The sequence below is a fragment of the Mus pahari genome, chromosome 14 (genome assembly GCF_900095145.1).
Source record: "Mus pahari chromosome 14, PAHARI_EIJ_v1.1, whole genome shotgun sequence".
NCBI classification, from domain to species: Eukaryota; Metazoa; Chordata; class Mammalia; order Rodentia; family Muridae; genus Mus; species Mus pahari.
The window spans coordinates 58283847-58310545 of NC_034603.1; the positions used below are offsets into that span (position 1 = coordinate 58283847).

The 26699-nt window shown below is 41.4% G+C and overlaps 3 protein-coding genes across 7 annotated transcripts in view; 1 reads left to right on the forward strand and 2 right to left on the reverse strand.

Annotated features, from left to right (window-relative positions):
• Stxbp4 (syntaxin binding protein 4) overlaps positions 1-3503 on the reverse strand; it is a 149715-nt gene extending 146212 nt beyond the window's left edge. For all 5 annotated transcript variants that reach the window (XM_029546535.1, XM_029546537.1, XM_029546534.1 and 2 more), the window contains exon 1: positions 3421-3503. The gene's annotated coding sequence lies outside the window, so the exon portion shown is untranslated. The remainder of the gene's footprint in view (positions 1-3420) is intronic.
• A 57-nt stretch (positions 3504-3560) lies between these two features.
• On the forward strand, positions 3561-10536 carry LOC110331720 (cytochrome c oxidase assembly protein COX11, mitochondrial). Its single transcript, XM_021212550.2, has 4 exons — positions 3561-3945; positions 5705-5860; positions 8961-9086; positions 9680-10536. The coding sequence occupies exons 1-4, from the start codon at positions 3583-3585 to the stop codon at positions 9860-9862; spliced, it is 828 nt and encodes a 275-aa protein (XP_021068209.1). The 5' UTR covers positions 3561-3582; the 3' UTR covers positions 9863-10536.
• A 6-nt stretch (positions 10537-10542) lies between these two features.
• Positions 10543-26699, reverse strand: part of Tom1l1 (target of myb1 like 1 membrane trafficking protein) — a 43670-nt gene continuing 27513 nt past the window's right edge. The window contains exons 9-16 of the mRNA XM_021212549.2: positions 24673-24733; positions 24254-24371; positions 22940-23039; positions 18015-18066; positions 15917-16022; positions 15419-15494; positions 12322-12386; positions 10543-11789 (exon numbers count right to left, since the gene is read on the reverse strand). Of these exons, the coding sequence (XP_021068208.1) occupies positions 12323-12386; positions 15419-15494; positions 15917-16022; positions 18015-18066; positions 22940-23039; positions 24254-24371; positions 24673-24733 (577 nt within the window). The 3' untranslated portion in view covers positions 10543-11789; position 12322. The remainder of the gene's footprint in view (positions 11790-12321; positions 12387-15418; positions 15495-15916; positions 16023-18014; positions 18067-22939; positions 23040-24253; positions 24372-24672; positions 24734-26699) is intronic.

A 26699-nucleotide genomic window follows, 5' to 3' on the forward strand; every position in this document is an offset into this window, starting at 1 on the left:
AGCACAGGGGAAGGACAGGGCCAAGTAGTGGGAGTGGGTGGGTAGGGGAACAGAGGTGGGGGGAGGGGTATGGGAAACTTTCGGGATAGCATTTGAAATGTAAATAAAGAAAATAATAATAAAAAAAATCTCAAGGCCATGTAGAAAGGCTAAGGAACAGCTTCACACTGGTGGAAACTAAAGGGGCAAGACAACTGGAAACAAGGGGCCATCCTGGACCGCATTCTAGACCTAAGTTGGAAACAGCAGCATACTGGGTATTAATTTCAGCAGAGTTCATGGTCACCAGGGTGTGAAGTTCTGAATTGGTACATTCCCTAAAGCCCTCAGGTTGAAACCCTGGCCCTGGTGGAGCTCTGTTCAGCTTAAGGCGTTATTATGGTTAAATTAGATCATAATGGTGGAACAGTCGACTGATCAGAAGGGATTAGTGTGCCTTTATGAAGGCCATCAGCAAGCTTGCTGACTCCTGTGAGGCATTCGAGCACACAGGTCTCCCACAAATGAAAGAGAAGCCTCATGAGAAATTGACCTTGGTTGTCCAGCTTCCAGAAATGTAATACATCTGTTGAGTAACCTCTTCTGAAGTGTGCTGCTGTGATGGGCCAGGGTGATAGCATGGTCTTACTATGCTATGACAGCACAGCATTGGGCTGATGTTAAATTCTTGATGGATGCTTGTTCTGTGTCCTTGTAATCAACACTCATGCAAGGATCCAGTTTACATTTCCAGAATATCGTCTGTCTGCCCTCGTCTCCAAGGGTACAAAGATCTTTAAGATCATGGAAACCAGATGAAGGGTATGTAGGGAATGTATTATTTCTGCAATGTTCATATAACTTTTAAATTATTTCAAAGTAAAAATTGGAGATTGAAACATTTTAACTATCATCCAGAAACACTTTTATAAACATGAGCTGTTATTTTTTCATTATCATACAGGAATTGGATTGGTACCTATTTCATTTTATTAAAAGAGAAATCTAGAAAGACCAACATCACTTTATGGCTATCAAAATGGCTGTTCCTCAGATATTCACTTTCAATTAATAAACGAAAGCAGTCATGATTGCAACCCTATTATTGACATATTCATACAGCTGTTTTGAATAATATGGAGAAACAATACCTGGAAAGGGAAAATAGTTGAAGGAAATATATTGTTGGCTTTAAGCACATTAATATTAGCATCCGATTTTAAAAACATTAAGAAGTATATCGCCTGCATGTATGTGCCATGTATGTGCAGTGCCTGAAGAAACTAGAATCACATTCCCAGGAACTTAAGTCCAAGACAGTTCTGAGTCCCTAGGTGAGTGCTGGAAACTGAAGCCAGGTCCTCTGCAAGAACAGCAAATGTCCTTAAGGTCTGAGCCACCTCTCCAGCCCACTCATAGGGAATTTTGAGTCTATGCTGTAAGAAAACTAAAATGAGACCTCTAATCCTCAAAATGTTGACAATCTGGCATGAGAATGAAAGTATATGCAGAGGGAAAGGGTGATCAAACACTGTCATAACAAAATGGGAGAAAAAAAGGATTTTGTAACTTCAGTGACAATGTACTAGAGTGATGCCCTAGATGATGCCTAGAGCCATCAGCGCTGTGGCCACTACTCAGTTACTTCCTCAAGGCCATCATCTCCACTGTCACAAAGGTACAGATGTCCCTCACTTCTTCCCCTTGCCCCACTCATTCTCACCGTGTGACTTACATCATGTTCTTCCTTCAGTGTGAATCAAATCAGCTCCAATCACTCCTGTGTCCCTAACCCTGAGCTTCCCTTAGCCATGGCTAAAATAGCTCTGTAGTATCAGGTGTCTGTGCCTGCCGTGACCCAATTTCCTTTCCCTGTTAACTCTGCTCGACACGCACGGTCCACACTGACCCTGGATTTTTTTGTTTGCCTTTGATGTTATTCAATCCTATCCAACATATTTCTGCTTCTGGACTTGTGTACGAGGTGAGGTTTTTGTCATGGGTAGCTCTTTTTTCACAGTTTGGTAGTAGGCTCAAATGTTACCTCCAGGAAGACCTTCTTTTACCTCTTCAGAATCCCTCCCCATTGTCACTCTCAATTACTTCAAGCCATTAGCTGGTTTCATAGCAGACACTGTTAGTTGAAATTCCTTTATTTACATTTATTTTCTGAGTCCTTCAGTAGAGGCTGCAGTCAATAACAAAAGTGATTGTGCCTGACTTAGTTTGAGATGCCCCCAGCAAACTAAAAAGGTATATGGCTCAGTGAGAGTCGAGGAATATGTGCTGACTGACTGACTGGCTCTTCCAGCTTTCAGTTCTAATCCACAAAGTGGGGATAGTTAGACCCACAGCAGCCATCAGAAATAAGCTTTAGCTTGATGGAGGTGGAAAGGTGGGCACGAGAGAGCTATTGGCTTCTTATAGCTTCTGGAAGAAGGAAAGTCAGTTTTCTTTAACGGTGTGATTGATCACACCGATCACACTCACAGACCAGCACATCAATGAGTTAGTTCGCCTTCAGACTGGACTCTGGATAAAAATAATGTGGGGGGAGTGTAGATTTGGGAGGAGCCTAGAGTAGGGGATGAATATGACCCAAATACAGAGCAAAATACCCTCAAAGAAATAATAAAAACAAACCATTATTTTGAAAAAGAAATGACCTAACTTTTATAAAATTCTTACTATGCTTCAAGCAATGGCAAAAATCTCATTATATTCTTATCCTCATTGAACTACTGTGATTTCTATTCACGAAATAGGGCCATCAGGTTACGGAGAAGTCATAGTAAAATAAAATGTATACAATGACAAGACTTGAGTAAATTCATTAAGGCTTGACCTCCAAATCTGCTTTTAGTGCTATTTAACACTGGTCCTTGTTTGTGGAGCATTAGAGAACTGAAGAAAGCTTTAGCCTGTTTCCCAGGGGTCTCTGCCTGCAAGATGCACATCTTTATTCCTTCAGCCCCCTCTTTAAAGGCCCTCCCGTCCTGGTCCCTCTGTTCTGAACAAACTTGATTTTTCCGGCTGCTGTCTGACCTGATGTTTTTCTGGGTAAATAGCAGAAGGGTGCTGAGCGCAGGGGGAGACATCTGCCCGCGGGGCTGAGAAGATGCACAGGTCGGGAGTGTTGGAGAGAAAGGCGGTTCTCACAGCAAGTGTTCCCGAAAGAGGGACGTTTGTCTGCGCCCAGTCAGAGGCAGTAAGCAACGGGGCTTAGCGAACCCCAAGTGGGAGCCTCGCGGCAGAGCTGCCGCTGGGGGCCGCTAGGTCGAGACAAAGGCTGGAGAAGTTTGGGGAGATGGGGAGACAATCCCCAGTGAGGAGCCTGCACGCCGAAGGCCCACGTGCGTTTTCCTCCAAGTAAACTAAAGAAGCATCCCAAGGAAACAAAAGCGCGAGGCACAGTCACTTAGCATAAAAACGCGAACTTACCCTCTTCGGGCCACCCGGCCTCCGTAGCGCCGCTGCTACCTGTGGAATCTGGTAGTCAAGGCAGCAGCGGGGGAAACTCAAGCCGGGTACCGCGAGACTCGAGAGTCCTCGCGAGATCTCGCTCCGCCGGTCCCGCCAGGCGGGCGTTCTTTCCGGGGGGTTATGGGAGGGCTCTGGTGGCCGGGATGGAGGTTGGTGGCTTCGTGTGGCCGGGGCTGGAGGCAGCCCGGGGCGTCAGGGCGGACTGTGGTGAACGCAGAGCGGGTGCTTAGGCCCGGGTGGGATGGGCTCGGAGGCGCGGAGCGGGGACTGAGACGCCTCGGGACCTGGAGGCGCCCGAGCGGGGTCCGGGGACCCGCGGTGCAGCCACCAAGGCGACCGAGGAGCAGCAACCCTTTCCAGCGCGCGCAGGAGGACGAGTGGCGGCGGCGGAACAAGACGGTGCTCACGTACGTGGCCGCGGCCGCCGTGGGCATGCTGGGGGCCTCCTACGCCGCGGTGCCCCTCTATCGACTCTACTGCCAGGTACGGGAGAGGAGGGGACGAGGCGCGGCACGGATCCCACCTGAGCCATCCCCCTGCCGGGGTGGCCGCGGTCACCCGCTGGGGGGGCGGTGTCGGGGGTCACCTCGGATCCAGACCGGGAAGGACGTGCTCAAGGTCGCTAGAGAAAGCTTGCACGTGAAAGCCGGTTCCGGTAATGATGGAGCTGGTGCCACCCCTCAAAGGGCTGTCAACACAGCCATTCTGTGAAGCCCAGGGCGACACTTCGGGAGTTAGAGCGGCTGTCGCATACCTGGAGGTTCACTGGACACCTCCCCTCCCCCAGATAATTGTCCAACCTAAAATGCTAATAGTTCAGGAGTGCCGAGACCCACAGAAATGGAGTTAACACTCCTGTGTTCAAGCTTTCCTCAGGCTAGGTTAAAAAAAAAAGGAAAAAAACCCTAAAATCAAGTTCCACGTTGAACACTGGTATTTCCAAAAGAACGTCCTGGTTACTTGTGGAATCACGGAGTTTTAGAGCAGGAAATGAGTAAATATGGGAAGCCATAGAATGGTCTCACTTTATGAGCAAATTAAAATGTAACCTAGGAAAACTGTGACAGACTCAGTACTAGAGGCTTGAGCCCAGGACATTATTTTTCAGTTTTCTACCTTTTAGTTTAAACACCAAACTTGAGAAACTTCAACAACATGTTCCTAGAATATATAAGGAATTGTTTGTTATTGGAGGAGGGCACACTTAACTTGCTTTTTTTTTTTTTATTCAGCTGATTTAAATCCTTTATGGAAAAAGAAACGAGTTCATCTTAAAACAGTCTCTGAAACAGAATCATATCCTTACCTGTTAACTAAGGTCAAACTTATGATTTATCTTTTAGGATTAAAGTTTAATTTGACAATATTAAGAGAAATTGGAAAAAGCTAAATAATGCGTGTAACAAGGAAAAGAAAGTAAAATATTAATACGATAGGGTTTTGTTTTTTTTTTTTAATAGCATCTTCCTTTAGCCTCAAATACGGCTTTTTGCTTTTCTGGTGTAAGAAAGGTAAGTTATCTGGAAGTGTGAATTCTGGTAACCTCAGGCAGCAATGCACCTTGGCGGTAACACCACCTCCACATGTAATGTGGAAGTAATGGCCATGGGAACCATCAGACATGGATTACTCTTGGTACTTTGGGGTAGTTGGTGGGGTGGGGTAGCCAGACAACAAGAAGAAAGTCAGGGCCTCATTAACTGATGAAGGATAAATAAGCTGTGTGTATGCAGAGAATTACAGCTAAGAGGCAGGAAACCATTAACATCCAACGTGGGAACACAGTTATGATGCCCTAGGAAAGCAGAATATAAGAATAAAGTTATGAACTTCATAAAACCCATATTTCTGTGTACAGAAAAGTATACACAGGAACATGAAAAAGTAGATATGTCTGTTTAAGTTGAAATGACCAGGTTTGAATCAACTTCTTAAAAGTGAATAATAGTTTATGTAAAATACACTAGCAGTGTAGGGGACTGTGTTTAATGAAAGTTACACTTGAAAATATTTGGTATCCTTTCAGAGATTAATAGTTTGTCTTCAACTTTTGCTTTTTAAAAGTAGTAATCATTTTAACAAATACAGGCAAACCATTGATGCAGTTACAGGAATGGCCAGAGATAGCATACAGTTTGGCTTCCAGTAGAACATTCAATCGTTTTTTTCAAATTTTACTTTTCTGCAGTAAGTACGTGAAGATTAAAACTTGCTGCTTACCATATGCAGTGTCTTGTTGTAGACTACTGGACTTGGAGGATCAGCAGTGGCCGGGCACTCATCAGACCAGATCGAAAACATGGTGCCTGTTAAGGATCGGATCATTAAGGTCACCTTCAATGCTGATGTTCATGCCAGTCTCCAGTGGAACTTCAGACCTCAGCAAACAGAGATTTATGTGAGTGACTATTGCACCTGTCTAAGGTCATTTTAAAATGCTAGGACACCCCATGAATAATTACACTCAATAATTGTGGAATATAATTCATGAAATATAGTTGTTCAATTAGTGTTTTGAAATGTCTACTTTTTTTTTATTGTATAGTTTCTTTATTTACAGTTCAAATATCCCCTTTCCCAGTTCTCCCTCCTCCTCTTCCCTCCTTTCCCGGTTACTCCACCCACCCATCCACTCCCACCTCCCTGCCCTTGATCCCCCTACACTGGGGCATCTATTGAGCCTTCATAGGACCAAGGACCCCTCCTCTCATTGATGCCTGACAAGGCCATCATCTGCTACATATATGGCTGGAGCCATGTTTACTCCTTGGTTGATGGCTTAGTCCCTGGGAGCTCGGTGGGGGAGGAGGTTGTAAACCCCTTCAACTCCTTCAGTCCTTTCTCTTAACTCCTCTATTGGGGACCCTGAGCTCAGTCCAATGGTTGGCTGAGAACATCCGTCTCTGTATTTGTAAGGCTCTGGCAGAGCCTTTCAGGAGACAGCTATATCAGGCTGCTGTCAGCATGCACTTCTTGGCATCCACAATGGTGTCTGGGTTTGATGTCTGTATATGGGATGAATCCCCAGGTGAGACAGTCTCTGGATGGCCTTTCCTTCAATGTCTGCTTTAATACTTTATCTCCATATTTGATCCTGTGAGTATTTTGTTTTCCTTCTAAGAAGGACTGAAGCACCCATACTTTGGTCTTCCTTCTTCTTGAGCTTCATGTGGTCTGTGAATTGTATCTTGAGTATTTGGATCTTTGGGGCTGATATCCACTTATCAGTGAGTGCATACCATGTGTGCTCATTTGGGGTTGGGTTACCTCACTCAAGATAGTATTTTCTAGTTCCATCCATTTGCCTAACAATTTCATGAATTCATTGTTTTTAATAGCTGAGTAGTACTCCATTGTGTTAAATGTACTACATTTTCTGTATCCATTCCTCTGTTGAAGTATATCTGGGTTCTTTCCAGCTTCTGGCTGTTATAAATAAGACTGCTATGAACGTAGAGGAACAACATGTGTCCTTATGACATGTTGGAACATCTTCTGGGTATATGCCCAGTAGTGGTATAGCTGGGTCCTCAGGTAATACTACATCCAATTTCCTGAGGAACCGCCAAACTGATTTCCAGAGTGGTTGTACCAGCTTGCAATCCCACCAGCAATAGAGGAGTGTCCCTCTTTCTCCACATCTTGCCACCATCTGCTGTCACCTGAGTTTTTGATCTTAGCCATTTTGACTGGTGTGAGGTGGAATCTCAAGGTTGTTTTGATTTGCATTTCCCTGATGACTGAGGATGTTGAACATTTCTTAGGTACTTCACAACCATTCAGTATTCCTCAGTTGAAAATTCTTCGTTTAGCTCTTTACCCCATTTCTTAATAGGGTTATTTGATTTTAGGGAGTGAAATGTCTACTTTTTAAAAGTGCCTTCCTTCCCTTTGAATGTAACTATAACATTAGAGGTTTTTGTGACAGTCTCAATGTATAGCCCAGCCTGGCCTAAAACTCATGGCCCTGCCTCAACTTAGCCTTGTTTGCTAGTTTTCTTGATTTCTCCCTGCATTAACCTTGGTTTTAAACAAAAGTTTTATTCAGTTTTATTCTGGTTGTAAACTTAATGTAATTAGATTTAAGATCAGTTCAACATTGATATCCCCTTAAAGAAATTCAACTATGGCATTAAGAGCTATGTGAATTAGAGGTATAGAGGCATGTACTTTGTATGGTGCTGACTATACTTTAACTTTTAATAACCTGGAACAAAGTCATGTGTTTATAATTGTGATTAAAAGCTGATTGAATCCCTTGGTTGTTAATGTTGAGTTTATAGCAGTACCTATAAACTATATAGCAGTCATGTTATATAGTTTTTAGACTTTTACTCTAGTATAGATGATAGTAAGAAAAATGTGGAGAATCATAAAAAGTAATTTACTGCCAGGCGTGGTGGCGCACGCCTTTAATCCCAGCACTTAGGAGGCAGAGGCAGGTAGATTTCTGAGTTCGAGGCCAGCCTGGTCTACAGAGTGAATTCCAGGACAGCCAAGGCTACAAAGAGAAACCCTGTCTCGAAAAAACAAAACAAAAAACAAAGTAATTTACTGGTTTATCAGAAGTATTTCTGTCTCTCAAAAAGAAAAAAAAATGTAATTTTGGGGGTAAGTACTGAGGTCTGAACCAAGGGTCTTTTATGTTCTGGGCAAACTTTCCACCACTGAGCTAAGCATCCCCACTACCAAAAGTGTTTAGATGTGCGTCAGTTATTTCAGTGGTAACAGGTAACTAGATTCCTGTACTCTATCCAAATGCTTGTAAAGTTTTACTAATTGCAGTTTTGGGAGGATTTGAAGTGAGATTTGCATGTTAATTGGAGATGACACATAAAAGCTTTAATATCACACATCATTAACAAACTCTTATAAATCATACTGCTTGTCCAGTTTAGTGAACATCACCTAATATTCATTAAGAATTTTGTTGGTTATAGTTTTGGATAATGGTTCAAATTGCATGTCAGTTAACAGGGTGATAGTGAATTGGTATAGGTGACAAGATGTCCAATGGAAACTTTATAGACTTGGTTGCCGCTGTTTTTTGTCTGTTTTTAATTTTTCAAATTATTATAAACAGATTTTGTTCAGTTGGTTTAACTCTGGTTGTATATTTATGGCACTCAGAATTAAGGTAAGTTTAACATTGGCGTCCTTCAAAAGATTCGGCAATCATGACATTCAGGTTTAACTTTTATAAAGTATTTGGGCTTGAGTTGTGGTTTGCTTAGCTTGTCCTTGGACACATGGTAATTAATTTGTAGGTTATTGCTTGAAGAATGTCAGACAACCAACAGGGACATTCATAACTATGATTCTTTATTGACATAAAGCAAATACAATGTGAAACTAAGATAGGCTTGCTGCAATAGTCCCAGTACATTGGGTTAGATATTATGGTCCAATTAGGTATTAGGTATAATAGGCAAATAATATGACTTAATTTAGCAGGAGAAAAGAATGGCATTGGAGCTAATGTGTGCTTATTAAAACAGGTGGTACCAGGAGAGACTGCACTGGCATTTTATAAAGCTAAGAATCCTACTGACAAACCAGTAATTGGAATTTCTACATATAATGTTGTACCGTTTGAAGCTGGGCAATATTTCAATAAAATACAGGTAAACTGAATATAAACTTTATGACAAATGTTTGAGCAACTGCTTAATATGAATTAAATGCTTTTAGTTTCTAAAAATTCTTTTCTGGCTGAATGTTATAGTTTATGCCTGTAATCCTAGTACTCAGGAGGCTGAGATGGGAGCAGGGCCATGAGGTAGAGGCCAGCCAGATATGTAATTGATACTAGGCCGACCTAGGCTACAGTGTGAGACCTGGATTCAGATGCAAAACAAAAGCATCAGTTAGTACTTATTTTGTCTAAATATAAAGCCTTAAAAACAAAACAAAACAAAAAAAACCTCTTCATTGCCTACACCAGCTAGATAGTGTTTGCTCCTTTTGTTTGTTTTGAGACAGGGTCTGTGTAATCCTGACTATCCTGGGACTCTATGTAGATCATGGCTGACTGGTGGTATCAAAGGGCTGCACCACTACATCTGGCTACTGTATTTGTAACCCTTAAAGCAAAACTCAGCCTTCGATGAAAGATGCTATTATCCTATAATAGTGCTTAAGGGTAGCAAATGAATATTGCTTTAAGTAATAGAGTAGGCCTGCTATTATTCACCAAGTATCTTTCTATAATTTATAGTGCTTCTGTTTTGAAGAACAAAGGCTTAATCCACAAGAAGAAGTAGATATGCCAGTGTTTTTCTACATTGATCCTGAATTTGCAGAAGATCCAAGAATGGTGAATGTCGATCTCATCACTCTTTCGTACACTTTTTTTGAAGCGAAGGAAGGGCACAAGTTGCCAGTTCCAGGCTATAATTGAAGTAGCTCCCAAGGCCTGCTTCAGATTTGTGATTTTTGGAAAATCATGTATTGCTTTCTCAGAAGAGAAATACTCTAATGTATTTTAAAGCCTTGTATTTTAAATGGTTTTACCTTTCTTTCTTTACACCTTCATTTATTCCACTTAAGACTGAAAGAACAAGTTCAAAACTCAGTCTGCGGTGAAACGCTGCTGCTCTCCTGTGATGGTGCATAAGGGGAGGAAACAGGCACAGCTCTGTTTTAATAGAATATGAATGTTCATATTCCAAGCCTGAAGAATATATGACTGCCCAAGTGTGACTATTAAAAACTGCGTCGTGGGCCAAGGAGATTAATCAGTGGGTTAATGTGTTTGCCACATAGGCCTGACAACTTGATTTCTGTTCTGGAACGAGCCTTAAAAGAGTCAATACAGTAGCTTCCACTTGTAATCCCAGAGTTCTTATAGTGAGCTAGGAGGTAGAGCCAGGAGAATCATCTTGCCTGTATATGCATGCTCTGGCTGCCCACACACAGATAAAAACTTCTGTAATAGTTCAGTTTAACTCATCCTGAAGTATTAGCCCTTCACATCTATAATAATGTATCAGAAAACTTCAAAAAAGAAACTATATGCAACTGTTTTTTTGTTTGTTTTGTTTTGTTTTTTTCAAGATAGGGTTTCTCTGTATAGCCCTGGCTGTCCTGGAACTCACTCTGTAGACCAGGCTGGCCTCAATGCTGGGATTAAAGGCGTGTGCCACCACGCCCTGCTGTATGCAACTGTTTTAGTTCATAGGCATGCTGGCTGCTATTTTCCTTCAGTATAAACTGACACCATTTAAAATTCTTAAAATTTATTTATTTTCTTAATATGTGGGGAGGATGAATGGCACCCATACTGCAGCAATGGGCATGCTGTGGGGGACAGCTTTCTCTTACTGTGAGGGTCTCAGGAATCAGACAAGGGACACATGCCTTCACATGCTGAGCTTTCTTTGGCTGACCCAACAGTTAAAAACTCAGTGTGGAGGAGGAGTCACTTGCTCCCAAGTGTGCCTTCTGAGTGAAAGTGTGCCTTTTTCTGTTAAGCTTGAGGGCTGTTTTATTCCGAGTACTTTGGAAATGATGGTATCATGATCTAACAGAAGAATTACACCTGCTAATCTAAGTTAGCATTTACCACTATAAATCCAAGTTCATTAACATTATGTAAGGGTGAAATTGTGAAGATTTACTGACATAAAAACTCATTAAACTAGAAGACAAAACAACAACAGAATTCTGACAAATTAATAGTAATTTAATTTTATGTAAATGATACACTGTCCAGTTTTCCAAGAGTCTTTGTTTCAAATCAGAATGTAAATTATAATAAAAGGCAAGAATGTTTAACATTACATAGAACTAACTATATCTTAGGCCACCTGGTGCAGTGGCCAACTCAGGCACTTGAAATATAATTAAACAAGTCTTTTAGGCAATTCTAAACCAAAATGTTATTTATAAACAAGTACAAACGATTCTGTTAAATAAAGGCACTCATTTTCTTCTTTCCCCATCTGTTTACAATATTTTATAGTAGGATGATCGATCTTAAAGTACCCCTATCAGATCTGTCATGATTTGTACTGATAGCAATGCCTGCACAATGTAAGAGTCTACAGGTTAGCCAGTGTTGGTAGCACACGCCTTTAATCCCAGCACTCAGGAGGCAGAGGCAGGCGGATTTCTGAGTTCTAGTCCTAGGCAGTTTTCCTCACAACCAGATTTTCCTGAAGTCTCAAGGCATTGTCAGGAACAGCAGTGCTGGCCAGGAAGGGTTAACTGTTCTGTTGAAGCTTCCAGCAGAGAAGTGGTCCACTGGGGCTCTCCCTGTTGGCAGGTCTTGTCTGTCAGGCCTCAGCTGATCAGGGATCCCTTAAGAGAGCTGGCGCTTTGTGTATCTGAAATAAAGAGAAGACATTGTTCCATCTGCCCTTCCTGAACGACTGGAAGACCACAGTTAAGCAGCAGAAAAGCTGGAAGGTACTTCCACCCCATGGTTACAGATGAGAAGGGAATAAAAAAAGAACAGGTCAGTAGAGATCAGGGGTCCAGCAGCGTATGAATAGGATAACGGGTGCGGGAGCACTAATGATGGCTTTTGGTGTCCAGCTAGCTGGTATGTACTGTCCACCAGAGCCATAAGAGCCGCATTACAATGACAAGGAATTTCTGCTGACCATCTGGTTTTGTTAGCATTAATACTTATATGCCCAAAACCAACTTTTGAATTTCCATGCCTCATTTCTAGATAAGAGCACAGAGATTATATTTCATTAGTGAGCACTGGTCGTCACTAAGTAATTCAGGGGAACTTGGTATTGTACTAAAGCAAGTGTCAGACTTATGTGGTCCTTACAGAATTTCATACAAAATGTGATAATTCCACTGAAATTTTATGCAAGTTAAGTTGCATAAGCTGGTGTCTTTTACCTCAGCAGTCACTATGACTTTGAGCTCCTTTGTGGTGGTAACCATCAATTTCTTCATAAACGGCTCTGAAAAAAAGCCACCAAGGCAGAATTACACATCAGCTTCAAAGTACCATATTACCATCACTAGAACTAAAAATAACAGGCTCTTGAGGGGAGGTCAGGCATCATACGTGATTTAAAACAGATCTTTAACCTTGAGCTTATTCTAACATAAAACATCCAAGGTTAGAGTCTTTGCTATGTCCTTTCAAACCCAATTTACTTGTACTTTTGATTTAAAGGAAAACTGACTCATATTTGGGCAGTTTGATTTTCTTTTTTTTTACTTCAAAGATAAAAATATTTAAAAATTTTTAAGTCTCTCTTATTTAACATTTTATTATAGTCTAAACGGGAGAAACCTGTAGCTTGTATTGGTCATCTTTGTACCTTTAATAAATTATATTATTTATTAAATGATTTTTTAAAAGATTTACTTCAGTTTTTTTCTATACATCTCAAAAATGTCTGTACCCAAAGATTCATATGTAGAATGGTAACAGCACTATGAAACAAACCAAAGTAACCAACTTCATCAATTTTACAATATTTCTACAAATTGTAGCCTTACTTTCCATAAGGTGATTTTACCCTCCTTAAGCCACTATGTCTAAGGTGCCCATCTCATATGGAAACTTCACTTCTTTTCTCCGTCTCTACAGTTTCTTTTCAAACAGCTCTTCAGCAAATGCTCTTTTTTCCCAAAAGGTCAACTTCTCCTTCTATCTTGAGTTTTAATCCTCAGTAGCTCCAGGTTTTATACCAGTGCAGTCTCATCCCACAGCTACTAGAACCTAACTCAGTGATGCTCTAGTTCCCAAGCCACACCCATCTTTTTACATCACTAACTTTTTAACATTAAAGTGTGGTTTCTGTCTCCACCGAAATGGCTTTTAACACAATCACCTATTTCCATGTAACTTAATATAGCATTGAATTTTCAGTTTTGACCTGTTTGTACTCTGGAGAGTATTTATCATAGCTATCCACAAGTTAAGTTTCCATGTCTGGCACTAGATCCCCATTTCTGTCTTCATTTTCTGTGTTGGCATTTCCAGCTCATTGAATGTGCTAAAACTTTCTACTGGGTTTTTATTCAAGTTATTTTGTAGACTTGGCAACAACTAGCAATGCTGCCTCCTCTGACTCCCCTCTGGACCTCATTTATGTTAGTTATTCCTGTACATCCACTCTAGTCACGGTACCCTTTACTGTTGACACGAATGACAGATACCTATTTGCCTGTGAGTTTAACTTCTGTCTCCACATTATTTAATGTGTACAACAACAGAGAGCTTATCTTGTTTAAAGTCACTGCCTTCAATATACAGGAAATGTTCAACAAGAGAATTATCTGTATTCTGGAGATAAATATATGTCCCACTGGGACAAAAAGAAAATTCTTGGACTGGGATTCCTGGCCAAGTGATATAAAAACCCCAGAACTTCTACAAGTCTGCTTTTCCTTAAGGTCCTGGATTTAATCAGACCTTCAGTGGACCCAAGGTTCTAAGTCTCCAGAAAGCAAGAACCACGGTGGTAAAGAATTGAAGGTTTTTCTTCTCCAAGTTGCTTACTGACCATCTATCTCACCTGAGGTACCTAGACATGACATACCTAATTAAAGATGTTAATCTGAATATCCTCAGGAACCTGACATAGCTAGACATGGGACTTAAGTGCCAGTTTCTCTAACTGCTATGTTCAGTGACAACAACTTTTATCAAGCATTACCTAGGGAAATTCCATCATCATGAGTTAGAAAAAGTATTGGGTATACATGCCTGTAATCCCAGCTCTCAGGGCAGAAAGGTCCTGAGTCCACTAAGGTTTCCTAATAAATGTTGCCAAAATGGCTGTCTACTCTTAAGGGTCTAAATAAGGGGGTACTATCTAATGCCAGGCCATTGGCAGTTACTGAGTCAAGTGGGCTATGATGAACTGCAGAACACACTCTGTACAGGAGACATACATTCCTCACTACTACCACCTTTGCTAGAATATAAACATGTTAGCCTGTTTCTACCATATCCCAAAGCTTGAGAAGTGCTGACTATTTTGGTTATATTATTTTTATAAACTGTTGGTAATTAATTTCTTAAATGTACATTTTCAATTCTGCATAGATCAAGCAAAATACAACTGGGATCAGATACCGATTCCAGATTACCAGTTTCTGGATAGTGATTTCCAACAACTTGTTTTGAGCATTTTTTATGGGTGTCGGGGCATGGAGGGGGCAGTAATATGATATGGAACTGGAGAGAGGGCTCAGCACTTAAAAACACTGGCTACTTTTCAGAGGACCTGGGTCAATGTCCAGCACCCACATAGAGGTGTACAGTGGTCTGTAACATCGGTTCCACAGAATCTGATACCCTTGTCTTGCCTCCACAGGTACAGATGTGTGCAGACATGCACGCAGGCAAATAAAACACATAAAATAATAAAATCCTATGGTGTGCTTACTGTCTATTGCAAAATACAGTTTGGCAAAGGGGAAATCATTAAGTGGCGATGCTAGGAGAATTTTCTTCCTTTTGGTCAAGGTCTTGCCAAGTAGCCTACACTGGCCTTGCTTGTGGCCCTCCTACCTTTGTCTCCTCTGTGCTCAAAGTATATGAGTCTGTTATGGCTATTGCTGGCTGTAAAACAGTTTTAACATTAATAGTCACTTTTAGTGATATTTTTGCCATACATGTTGAACACAAAAAGATCTTTACATGCCTTTTGATTCAGTTCTGGGTTTTCAAATGTGGCATTAACATGCTGTCAATGAATAGTGCCCCCTTCAAGCTAGACACATGTACCACCAGTCTAGGCAGAATGTTGGTTCCAGTTAATTCTTAATGTGCAACCCTAGCATTTTTATTTCTCAGAGAGCAATAAGGCTATTAAGAGCAATGGCCACCATAAAATCAAATAAATCTTTTTAATAAGACAACCAAATTCTGCCAAGAGTTAAACAAAGTTAAATGAATGTCCAAGCTCAGATAGCTCTGTCATCAAAGGGAATCACAACAAAACATAAATTAGTAATTGTATAAATGACTTACTCTGTAGTGGGAGCTAACGGATCAAACTCCATTACCTCGTAGTAGTTGGGTGGCTGGAGATCACTGTTTTTTATCACTTTAGATGGAGAAAATAAAGGCTAGTAAGTACACATTGTGCTTGTGAAGAGTGTGTCTAATCCATATCTATTTCATAGAACAATACTGAATAATTTAGATTTTAAGTATATGATTCTAACAAATACAACCAAGACAGACTGTTCAAATGCTACTGAGTTCCAGGTCTGTATAGAACATCTTTCCCAGGCCTCAACTAAAACTTTATTTATTTTAGTGTGAACTTAGTACAACATTCAGTTCACAAGTATTTTTATAATCTAATGTGAGTCAAAAGGGTTTCATCCCTGAGTTTATTACATGTAGCTTCAATGTACAGTGAATTCTCCATAATTCTCCCATACTTTTCGGTAATAATTTCTGGCAGCTTCCAGCATTCTCACAAGTTCACTTATTTCATGCAAAGTGTAAGGTCTTGCATACCTGGATGACTGCTTGGCAAGGGTGGCAGCCTCTGGTTTGCTGCTGCTGCTGTGGCAGTGTGGAGGCTAACTGGCTGGAGTAATACTGAATTGGAGTGTTCCAGAAACTGAAGAAAGTACAGCACACGTTGAGGCATACATTCTACAGTAAGCACTTTTCTCACTTAGATTTCCTGGCTTCCAAATGGCACTGCGCCAAGAACCGTACACACTCAACCGAGTGAGAAGCAGTCATTTTTACTACTTTCATTTTAAAGCAATAACTATACTTGTAAAATTGACTACTTTTCTGCATGGTTTCATGCTCGTTATATTCCATTTCCCACATAAAATGTAAAATGTACTTAAAAACAGTTTTTAAGGAAGAATTAGAATTGGGTGGCTCAGTCTAGCTTCCGTTTTCCTCTGAATGTGAAATCTCAGCCTTGACCAGGAATGAAATTCAGTTTACAAGCAGGCATGAAGTGATGCTATCAAAGCAAAACCAATAAAGATAAATTTCTTCTTGGTCTAGGTTTAGCTAGCACACCCCAAATAAAGATAGAACCTGAGAGGCTGAGTCAGGAAGAAGATGAACTCCCCATCTACATAGCAAGACCCTGTCTCAAGCAAAACCAGGTTTCTCCTTCATCCTACAAATATGTGCTGGGCATCTAACTTCTTAGTGGCCAGGCACTAGTAAGACTAGAAATAAACAGACAAGAAATAGGAATCAGTGTCCCGTGGCCTATTCTGTGATGAAAGAGCAGGATATGGGAGGAGAGAGGCTGAGATGGAATGGGATTCTACTCTGACAGCCTAGGAACGAATACCTGACCACTGGGGACCATCAGGCAAAGGGCTGACTGATGATTAGAGAGCACAGGTATTCTAGGCTCTGAAGTCAGGAAGGCTGTCTTAGCTGAGGAATAGTGAGCCAGGAGAGGCCAGAAGTAAGGCAGTAGAGGTTAAGGACAGTATGATTGCCATTCTGATCTTTTACACGTAAACCAATGAGGAAGGCAAGCAGGTGGGCCTTGAACGGATGAGTGGCATGGCTGGAGACTGCTCAGGTTTGTTTTGCTAAGAGGAGGCAATGCGTCTGGAGTCATCTGGGGCAGGTTGAGATGGGTTGGGACTGCAGAAAGTCGTTGGGAGGTCAAAGCTTAACACAAGCCTGGAGAGGTTATTACAGTATCCACTGTATGATCACTTAAGCTGGGGCGTGAAAGTGGAGAGGTGTAGATAGTTAGCATATTTTAAAGCAGAAGGGAAAACGGGATCAATGATATTTACAAGGCTTTAAGCACCTGACAAAGTGTTTAGTGAGGTATGGAATCTGTTAGAAGAACTGGTTCTTCAGCTCTTCTGAGGAGGGTACTTACTGGGAAGAAAAGGAGCAGAGTGAATGGAATTTACTGGGTTCAGGGAGCAGGGTCTAGGCTGCAGGTAAAATCTCATTGTCAAATCTTGGTCATATTAAGGCCGGTAATGCATGCCTTTAATCCCATTGTTTAGATGGTAAAGACGTGAGGCTGAGGAGTTTGTGGTCCACTTTGGGTAAAGGAGACCCTGTCTCCAGGGAGCAAGAGGGGGAAACAAAGGGTCCTAAAGGAATGAAGGTAAGTAAGACAGGGAAGTCTGTGCTGCAAGAGAAGACAGGACCCGGAGAAGAAACGGTAAGAAAGAGGCCTATGGGAGAGTCATGTGCACAAAGGAGGAAGTGCTAGCTAAGACTAGGACAGCAATTAGGCACAAGTGTGACTACATGAGAGATACTGTTGCCCTTCGAAGGTGTTTAGAGAGGGAGAGATGAACAGCTTCAAAGTCTTTGCAAATACAAACAGTGTTGAACTATATATATATATATATATATTTTTTTTTTTTTTCTTAACAGTGCTGGAGATCAAACTTAGGGCCCGTGCATACTAGAGAGGTGCTGTACCACTGAGCTATATATATATTCCAAGCAAAGAAATTATAAAATAAAATGTGCCTATCTTCACAAGATTGAGGTGGCTAGCAATGGCTCTGCCAGCCAACTGGGAAGCCAACAACCTAAGAGTGCCTTGGTCATGATCAGTGGCTGACTAGGTGAACAAAAGGGCTTGGTTACTCACATTATCATAGGTGTGACTCGAGGCGAAGTTTTGGCTGGTCCTCTGGGGAAACCTAGGAGAGTGTGATAACACAGCACGATTACCCTACAGCGAGGACACAAATGCAAAAAAAGTAAGAAGATGATTTTCCTGGTCTGAAAAGAAGGCTGGGAAATTACACAAAACGGTGCCCCACTCCACACTCACAAAATGATAACCAGTGTCACCTGGTCTGAGTGCCTTCCGGGTCACATCATGAAACTCAGCATCAAAGACAGCAGACGCATCAGCCCTCAGCAGTAGTGGATCTGTGGCCCTGGAGTGTGCACTGCACATCAGTGCAAACAGTGCCTTCACTCTTCCCCACCCATAGCTAAAACACCCATAGCCACCCATTAACAGCTTGAAGGATGAGAAGCAGTGCAGAGCAAGAGTTAGAGAAGAGAGATGGAGGAGTTCTCATTCTGGATAAAGTGGAGTGGACAAACATTTGTTTATCCCATTCCTCTTACAGAATGCCACTAGAAAAGCTGAAAACTATAAATAAAACAACAACAAACAACAACAACAAAACTAGAAGCTAGTCAGGAATGTGAAAAGCGCTGACTGGGAAAAATGAACAAAATGTAAGTTCCAGTGAACTATTAGTGAATTTACCCTTTTTTTTTTTTTTTTTTTTTTTTTTTGGATCCTTTAGACTTGAATGCAACCTGAACCCCAGATACAGGCATAAGGGATATAGTGCTGGGAAGAAAAAAAAAAGCATCTATTTGCATGCAGGGAGCAAAAAAGACTCCCCTAGCTGGCTCTGACCCACCTAACATGGCCAAGCCCACTGTGGCTGACTTGGCTCCAGAGGCAACATGGACTGATAGGAGATTTAAAAAAAAAAAAAAAAAAAAAAAGGAAAAAAGGCCAGGCATGGTGGCGCACGCCTTTGATCCCAGCACTCGGGAGGCAGAGGCAGGCAGATTTCTGAGTTCAAGGCCAGCCTGGTCTACAGAGTGAGTTCCAGGACAGCCAGGGCTATACAGAGAAACCCTGTCTCGAAAAAACAAAAACAAACAAACAAACAAAAATATTAAACTCTCAAAGGAGCAAAACTTCCTCTCCAATGGACTGAGCTATGGCTTCAACAGCAGGGGGTGAGGGTTGTGGTGGGGGTGGGGTGTTGTTTCTTTCTCTCCTGCCCTCTTTCTGGAGAAAGCTCAGCAGAGGGCTGATCATCCAGTGAGAGGAGAATCAGATGAGCAGAGAACAGAGAAGAGGAGCGAGCAAGCACCAGAGAAACCACCAAGGTGAGAGATTTCAGGAAAACTCTTGCAAGGCTTGCTGTCTTTCGAACCCCACAGACAAAGGCAGGCTGAGATTGTGAAGTGAATCTATCTGAGTTCTTTGCTTACTCAAATCAAAGTATCAACATTATCGGTGACATTTTACCAAAACCAAGCATATACTAATAAAAAAAAATCAAAAAATGCAAAGGATATAATTCAAAATGACTTAGTTATATAAAGAACCAGAAAAAAATTAATATATTAAGTCAACAGCAAACAGAAATGAATATCTAGAGGACATGGATGCTGGAGTTATCCCAAGGAGATTTTTAAAGCAGCTACTGTAGTGCAAATATTCCAAGATACAAGCACCCAGTAATACTTTTTAAAATGGAGAAAAAAAAAAAAAAAAAAACATAAATTGTCGGCTAACAAGTAGAAAGCATACAGAAGTGAATTTTGTAAAAATGAAAATTAGTAACGTATTCAAAATCAGTTTCGTTGTGAACAGTTGGTGAACTTGAACATACATCATAGACATGCTCAACTTTGAACAAGTGTGAAAGAGACTAGCTAGCCGGCCCCTAAAACACTTAGGAGATGGTAGAGAGCCCACAACTGTTGGCAGAGTCCCAGCAGGAAAGCAAACTGTGTGTAGCACTGAAAATAAATATGAATAAGTAAGTTCCCCAAAGTAGTCTGGTGAAAGACATGAAGTCATAGATTCCAGAGGGCCCACGTAGTGAACTGAATGCTACCCACCCTCTCTCGAAGCATGTTCAAGTCGTACCGCCTGGAACCTGTGTTGTCTTATTCAGAAAAGAGACTCCGTGCATGTAGTTAGGGCTTTTCACCTGGGTGGTGGGATTGGGCTTCAAGTCAATGGACAGTGATCTTAGAAAAAGGGAGTGAGTGAGGCAGAAATGGGAATAGCCAATAAACCAGCCAAGCCAAGGAATACCAAGTCCGCGAAATGAGCACGAGCCGGAGGGCAGTTACTGGGAGATGCTAGTCAGACTGAAATCCAGACATCTTGCTTGCGTAACTATGAGATGTGGTCTTAAACCACCTCAATTGTGGGAATTTGTAATGGCAACCATAGGAAACTAAAGTACTCAGCCAACCCTACACAAATATGTCCAAAGAAATCATACCCATGCATCACAAACTGCTGAAAATTAACAAAGAGAAAACACAACAAAACCTTAAGGCAGGGCACATTATCTACAGAGAATTAACTGTTAGACACCAGGTTTGGGTTTGTTTGTTTGTTTGTTTGTTTGTTTGGTTTGGTTTAAGCCACTGGTTTGTAAATCTCCTGGGATGAGGAGAAAAACTAAGATTTGTGCCACTGAGTCAGTCAGAACTTACGGGGGCTGGCAATGTGATATGTGTACTGTGTCTTCAAGTTTGCTGTGTGATGTTAACAGTCATTCCAGGGATTCTAAGCACACTGGAGTATGATCTGAGGGGTTAGAGAGAGGTAAGAACCAGTAGGTGAGATTTGGCTTCCTTAAAGAGTCTCGTGGAGACATTTGCTACAAGGCCAATTTTCTGTCTTCCACATTCTCATGTTACCCAGCAAGCTCACCAGGATGATGGGAAGACAGCTCATGCTTTTCACTGACTTAAGATTTCAGGTCTAAAGGAAATACAGTATTAATTTTATTATTAAACATTGCCACTTGTCCCTTATAAAGTTACCAAATTTCATGAGTGTATCTATTTTGCAGCCAACAAGTTCCTATCAAACACCTTAACTGGCCAATCTGAGAGGAGAAAACAGTAAGCTAGGATGTCAGACAGGATGGTCCATGACCATAATAATCCCTGTGCTTGGGAGATGGCGGTACAAAGACTGCTATGAGTTTATGGTCAGCCTCGGCTATCTAGTGAGTTCTGGGAAAGCCTGTGCTATAGAGCGAATCACTCTAAAAGAATGAATGAATGAATGAATAAATAAATAAATAAATAAAATCCAGCCAACCAATCTTGGTTTTTACCATTCTCTGAGAAATCTGAAAAGCATTGCACACATTTATGAGCCACTGATATTTCTTTAATAGTCATTGGTGACTTTGCTAATTATTATGTGGATTTTGGCAAGTTTCATTTCTAAGTCCCAGTCTCCTCTTGAGCACAAATGGAGTAATAATCAAACAAAACAAAACTAAACTCAACAAAGTGACAGAGCATTGCTATACATAGGCATGTTGTACTGGATAGCTTTGTGTCAACTTGACATAGCTGGAGTTAATCACAGAGAAAGGAGCTTCAGTTGGGAAAATGCCTCCATGAGATCCAGCTGTAAGGCATTTTCTCAATTAGTGATCAAGGGGGGAGGTTCCCTTGTGGGTGGTGCCATCTCTGGGCTGGTAGTCTTGGGTTCTATAAGAGAGTGGACTGAGCAAGCCAGTGGAAGCAAGCCAGTAAAGAACATCCCTCCATGGCTTCTGCGTCAGCTCCTGCTCCCTGACCCGCTTGAGTTCCAGTCCTGCATCCTTTGGTGATCAACAGCAGTATGGAAATGTAAGCCAAATAAACCCTTTCCTCCCCAACTTGCTTCTTGGTCATGACGTTTGTGCAGGAATAGAAACCCTGACTAAGACACATGTCATGAAGTTAACGTGGCCCTTACCCTCACCAAAATCTTTCCCCATCCTCCTTGGTCACTGTATTTCTCATAACTGACTACCATGAACAAAATCAGAAAGAGACATACTGAAAGCTTATTATGGGGTGGGTTAAGTGCCACATTAGGAATTTTACTTACATTTCATGATCTTTGTGTGAATCCTAAGAAGAATTCTTAGACGAAAATGACAACTCACAGTGGCTAAGAATTTCACACTGGTCCAAACTGCTCAAAGGAAGCAAGGCTATGATTTTGACACAGGTCTGTCTGACTGTAACGTCTCTATTTTTCTGTACCATGTGTTGTACAGCAGTTTCCTCTAAGATTTAAAAATGTCCATCTTGGAGGGAGGTTCCTTAAATCCTTTGGCTAAAAGGAAGTGACACAACAGGATGTTCTAAGGGAAGTTTAACCATTCCATCCTGCAAGGAATCTCCTTATGCTCAGAAAATAATCAACTTGAAAGCTTCAGGAAGTCATTGAAACTGACCAGAATCACTAGGCTCCGCCCTCTCCCAGCATGCCAGCTGTAAAGGCTGCTGAGAGATACTTCAAACAAGATGAACTGCCTAGAAGAGGCGTAGACCAGCAGAGCCACCTGGAAGAAGCTGAGATTGCTAAGCCACTTGGGAGAAACAGAAATAAACAGCCTAGAAGAGGCACAGAGCTGAGGTGCCTGGAAGAGAGACACTATCCTGTTGAGATGACTACAGGTTTGTACAGTGATTTCCAGATTTCTTGCTTTCATGAGCTATCACCCATCCTTGATGTTGGCTTTTTGTTGATTCAGCATCTTTGAGTCATTTCTGCTCCTGAAAATTACCCTTCAGCCATATTCCTGTCAGTAACCTCAATAAAACTCATGGTTCACCAAGTTGGACTTCGGTGGTATTTATACTTTGGTCTATTGTAGGTTCCCTATCTAGGATGAATAGATGCTTGGTCACATCTCCCCAGAAACAACACCATGTTTTCTTAAATAAATAACCAGAATGCCATGGCATTAAGTTCTCTGGTATTACTGATACACTTACAAGGTGGGTATTTCTATATCTTCTGATGCTAATAAATCCATCTGTGGCTGAAGACTGGGATACAAGTTGTTTGTTATAACAGGACTCGGAGAACTGACACCTGGAATATAAAATGCATTTGTTTGATATTTTTAAGGCAATTTTTATCATGTTCATATTTACCATCATTATTATGCTCAATTTTCCACAGTTAAAAAAAAAAAGTTAATACTTCTGTCTCCATAAAATCATAGGGTTTCTTCTAAGAGTGACTAAACACTATCATTTATTTATAGGGGACAGAAAAAGAGACAAGGGCAGACAATCCCTGCTACATAAAGAGGCTATCATAAGTAGAAAATCTTATGTATGGGATATTCCAAAATCTCAAGTTCGTTCAAAAATGGAAAGAACAGCACATGTCTTCTAACCTAGCACAAAAGTGATCAGCTACAATTTCCACAGAGCTTTACCCCTAAGCTCTTAAATTCTCATAATATTAAGACACCAAAAGAGAATCCAAAACAAAAAAACCCATGAAAACTCTCCAACACAAATAGTTCCACAGATCTCACTGGCTTACACAAGCAAGCCTCCAATACTTCAGAAATGAAGAAGGCTGTACGAAACCACAAACCCAATACCGAATACCCTAGCTGTGGAGACACCAAAATGGTAGAGAAAAACAAATTATGGTTTGGCTGAATTCAAATTGTAGAGATTTTTTTCATTATGCTTATTTTGTAGCCTCAGGAAACTTGTTGGAAATAAGGATAGAAGCTCCCAAAAGTTAGGTAAGGTAGGCTACTTCAAGCCTACAGTGCATTCTGCAAATACCATTCCATTTCAAATCATTGCTCCTCTTCAGAAAATAGGAAAGGCTCAAAGGTTATGGGCAGACCCGGACCACCAACTAGCTCCCCTCACTACCTTCACACTTAACTACCATTTGCTCTTGCCTCAAATTCCTGAATTCCCCTGTCTGCATCAATTAGTCCCTTATCTGATACTGTGGAACAGCAGAGAACTCTTAACAGTAACAGTCTACGTTCAGAAGAGATCTACCTATCGGCTAGCGGGGAATAAAACTTCTTACAAGGCAGGTAAAGTCCACGGAGGTCAATGGGATGAGTTCCAAGACCCTCCTCGACACACCCCCTCGTTTGCTGGATCTAACCCAACCATGTCGCAGGGCAGTGATTCTGTCTCCTGATGATAGTCCTCTGATAGACTAATGTCTGTCTTTCTCAGGAAGTGTTCAGCTAACGAAACCAAGGAGAGCTATTCCCCGTCAGCCTCCTCTGCTGGTGAGAGAAGGTTTGGTTGCTTATTTACTTAGGCCTGAAAGCTGAGCGTTCACGGAGTTGAGTGCTCCCTCGTTGGGCGTAGGCACTGGCACGATGGGACTTAGGTTGAGGAGGTCGCAGGAAGGAGCAGAGGGCTCGCTGGAAGTCTGAAAACAAAGCAAAATAAGCTACGATGGAGGAGAGGAAAATCACGCAGCTTACCATGGCTTGCTCTGCATACACTCCTTTACATACTTTTCAAGGCAAACTTCAGCCACCAGGCCACCATAGCATAAAGTACATCTTCCTAAACAGGAGAGTCCTTGCTTAGAGTTAGGACCTAAGAGGAAACCACACCACCAAACAATGTGCAGTTTTCTTTTAAAGAGCTGTTTTTAGGGAATCCTTGCTTCCTGAAACACAATGAGTAAGATAATCGTTTACCTTAGGACGTTTCTAATCACTTACACTGGTGGCTTCTGTCGGGTTCCTCTTCTGTTCCAAAAGCCTTTGTTGGTTTCGAGTAAACCTGTTGAAATGAGCAAAGTGCCACATGACTTATCAAACAAAGCCCAGCATTATCAAATGCACTGATAGCCGATACAGTGATGTTGTCTCACCCTTACTCAATTCCTGAGAAATACATTTAGTAACTCTTCCAGGGGTGGGGATATGACTTAAGAGTTTGAAGCTCTATATTCCATCGTCCATATCACAAAATAACCACCAAATTCCTTCTTATAGCTAATAGAGCCCCAACCCTTTTAGAGAAAATTGTGAGGAAATACAAACATTGAGGAAGAAAACCACTTAACAAATCCCATTTTCTAGAAATTAGCCTTAATAATAATAATACAGTATGTGTGATTTCAAGGCAGATTTTATTTATTTATTCATTTATTTATCTATCTATTTATTTACTTTGAGATAGTATTTTGTATGTAGACAGGCTAGACCTAAGATCTTCCTGCTTGAGACTGGAATGCTAGAATTATAGGTATGGCCATGATGTCTAGCTACATTTAAGCTTAGTTGAAATTATACCTTATTCAACTCCATATCCCAATTCAATTGTGTTGTATTTTTATACCCTCTTGGATCTGTAATTATTAATACCTATAATATTTAATCATAATAATCAACAATATCCTTGCCAATTCTTTTTTTCAAATGTAAGATTGTTTCTTACTCTCTCACTGTAAATAATTATAAATAATTTTCATAAAATTAATCCAACAGTCACACAGATGGGCCCAATTAAACTAAATGGGTCATTTAGCAAAACATACAAGTTATGAATTTAGGAAAGGTACTGGTGTGTATCCACACGTGTGTGTTTGCGTGTGCATGTGTGTATGCACAGAAGGGTTGATAGAGCTACAAGAGAGTGAAGACAGCGTTGAGGGAGAGAGTAACTGGGATGAATCAGATTCATGTATAAAATTGTCAAGAGAATTAACATGTATTCGAGTGCATGAGAAGTCGTTCGGTGTTCAGCGTGTCATCCTTAAGACACTCGATCCTAAAGCGAAGGGTGCCCTTTCACACTGTTGCCTTATTCTTCCATTGCCTGCCCACAGAGGTAAAAGAGAAGCACTTAGGATGGTAGAGGAGTGATGCTAAAGCAGTCCACATTCCTCTCTTCTCCCTACATGCCCGTAGGTCTGACTTCCTGAACCTCAGTGTTCCGTCTGCTAAATGGGAAGAACCTTTGAGCCATCTCTTCACACATGGGCTTTCAGGGGGGCAAAATCAGATAGCTCCACGGAGTGATACCATAGACAGCAGACGTGGAACTGGTTTGCAAATTAAAATTTGCTTCAGAAACGTAATGGTATTGTCATTATGACACATTGACTCCAAATGCCCAAATGCTTGAAAAGTTTATTCTGCAGTTGAACATGCTTATATTTTTAGATAAGCCATTTTCATCCTGTAGGTTGGGACCCCTTTGGCAGACCTCTGTCTCCAAAAACATATCTACATTAGGATTCACAACAGCAGAATTACAGTTAAGAAATAGCAATGAAAATAATCTTATGGTGGTAGTGGTGGTGGGGTCAATACAACCCGAGGAACTGTAGTATAGGGTTGGAGTCTTTGGCAGGTTGAGAACCACTCTTTCACGGTCTTCCAAATGTGTGCTTTGCCAAGTGGAGCAATGGAAGTGTTTTGCAGGTAGGATGGAGGTGAACCCCTGGAGACTTGGAGACCAGACTGCTATAAAGAGAATAGTGTTCTCCTCTAACGATCCCCAGGCCCTATTAACTCAGCAACTATGACAGGCAAGACGGAAACTGGGGGACCGAAGAGTGCAAACAGAATGAAGTCGGTTAGCAAATCTACCTTAGCTAGGAGATTTTTTCTTGGATATCAGAGACACGTTCACTGTGGTGATAAAAACTGTTAGGTCCTGCCTTTTACAGGGACGCCAGAGCACAGCAGCTGGAGCGCACCAGACCAGCCAGAACACAGCGTCCTCGAACCGCCCGCCG

Coding starts and splice junctions, on each gene's coding strand:
- LOC110331720 (XM_021212550.2), top strand. CDS start 3,583: ATGGGAGGGCTCTGGTGGCCGGGATGGAGGTTGGTGGCTTCGTGTGGC. Junction 3,946..5,704: donor TCTATCGACTCTACTGCCAG/GTACGGGAGAGG, acceptor GTCTTGTTGTAG/ACTACTGGACTTGGAGGATC. Junction 5,861..8,960: donor CTCAGCAAACAGAGATTTAT/GTGAGTGACTAT, acceptor TTATTAAAACAG/GTGGTACCAGGAGAGACTGC.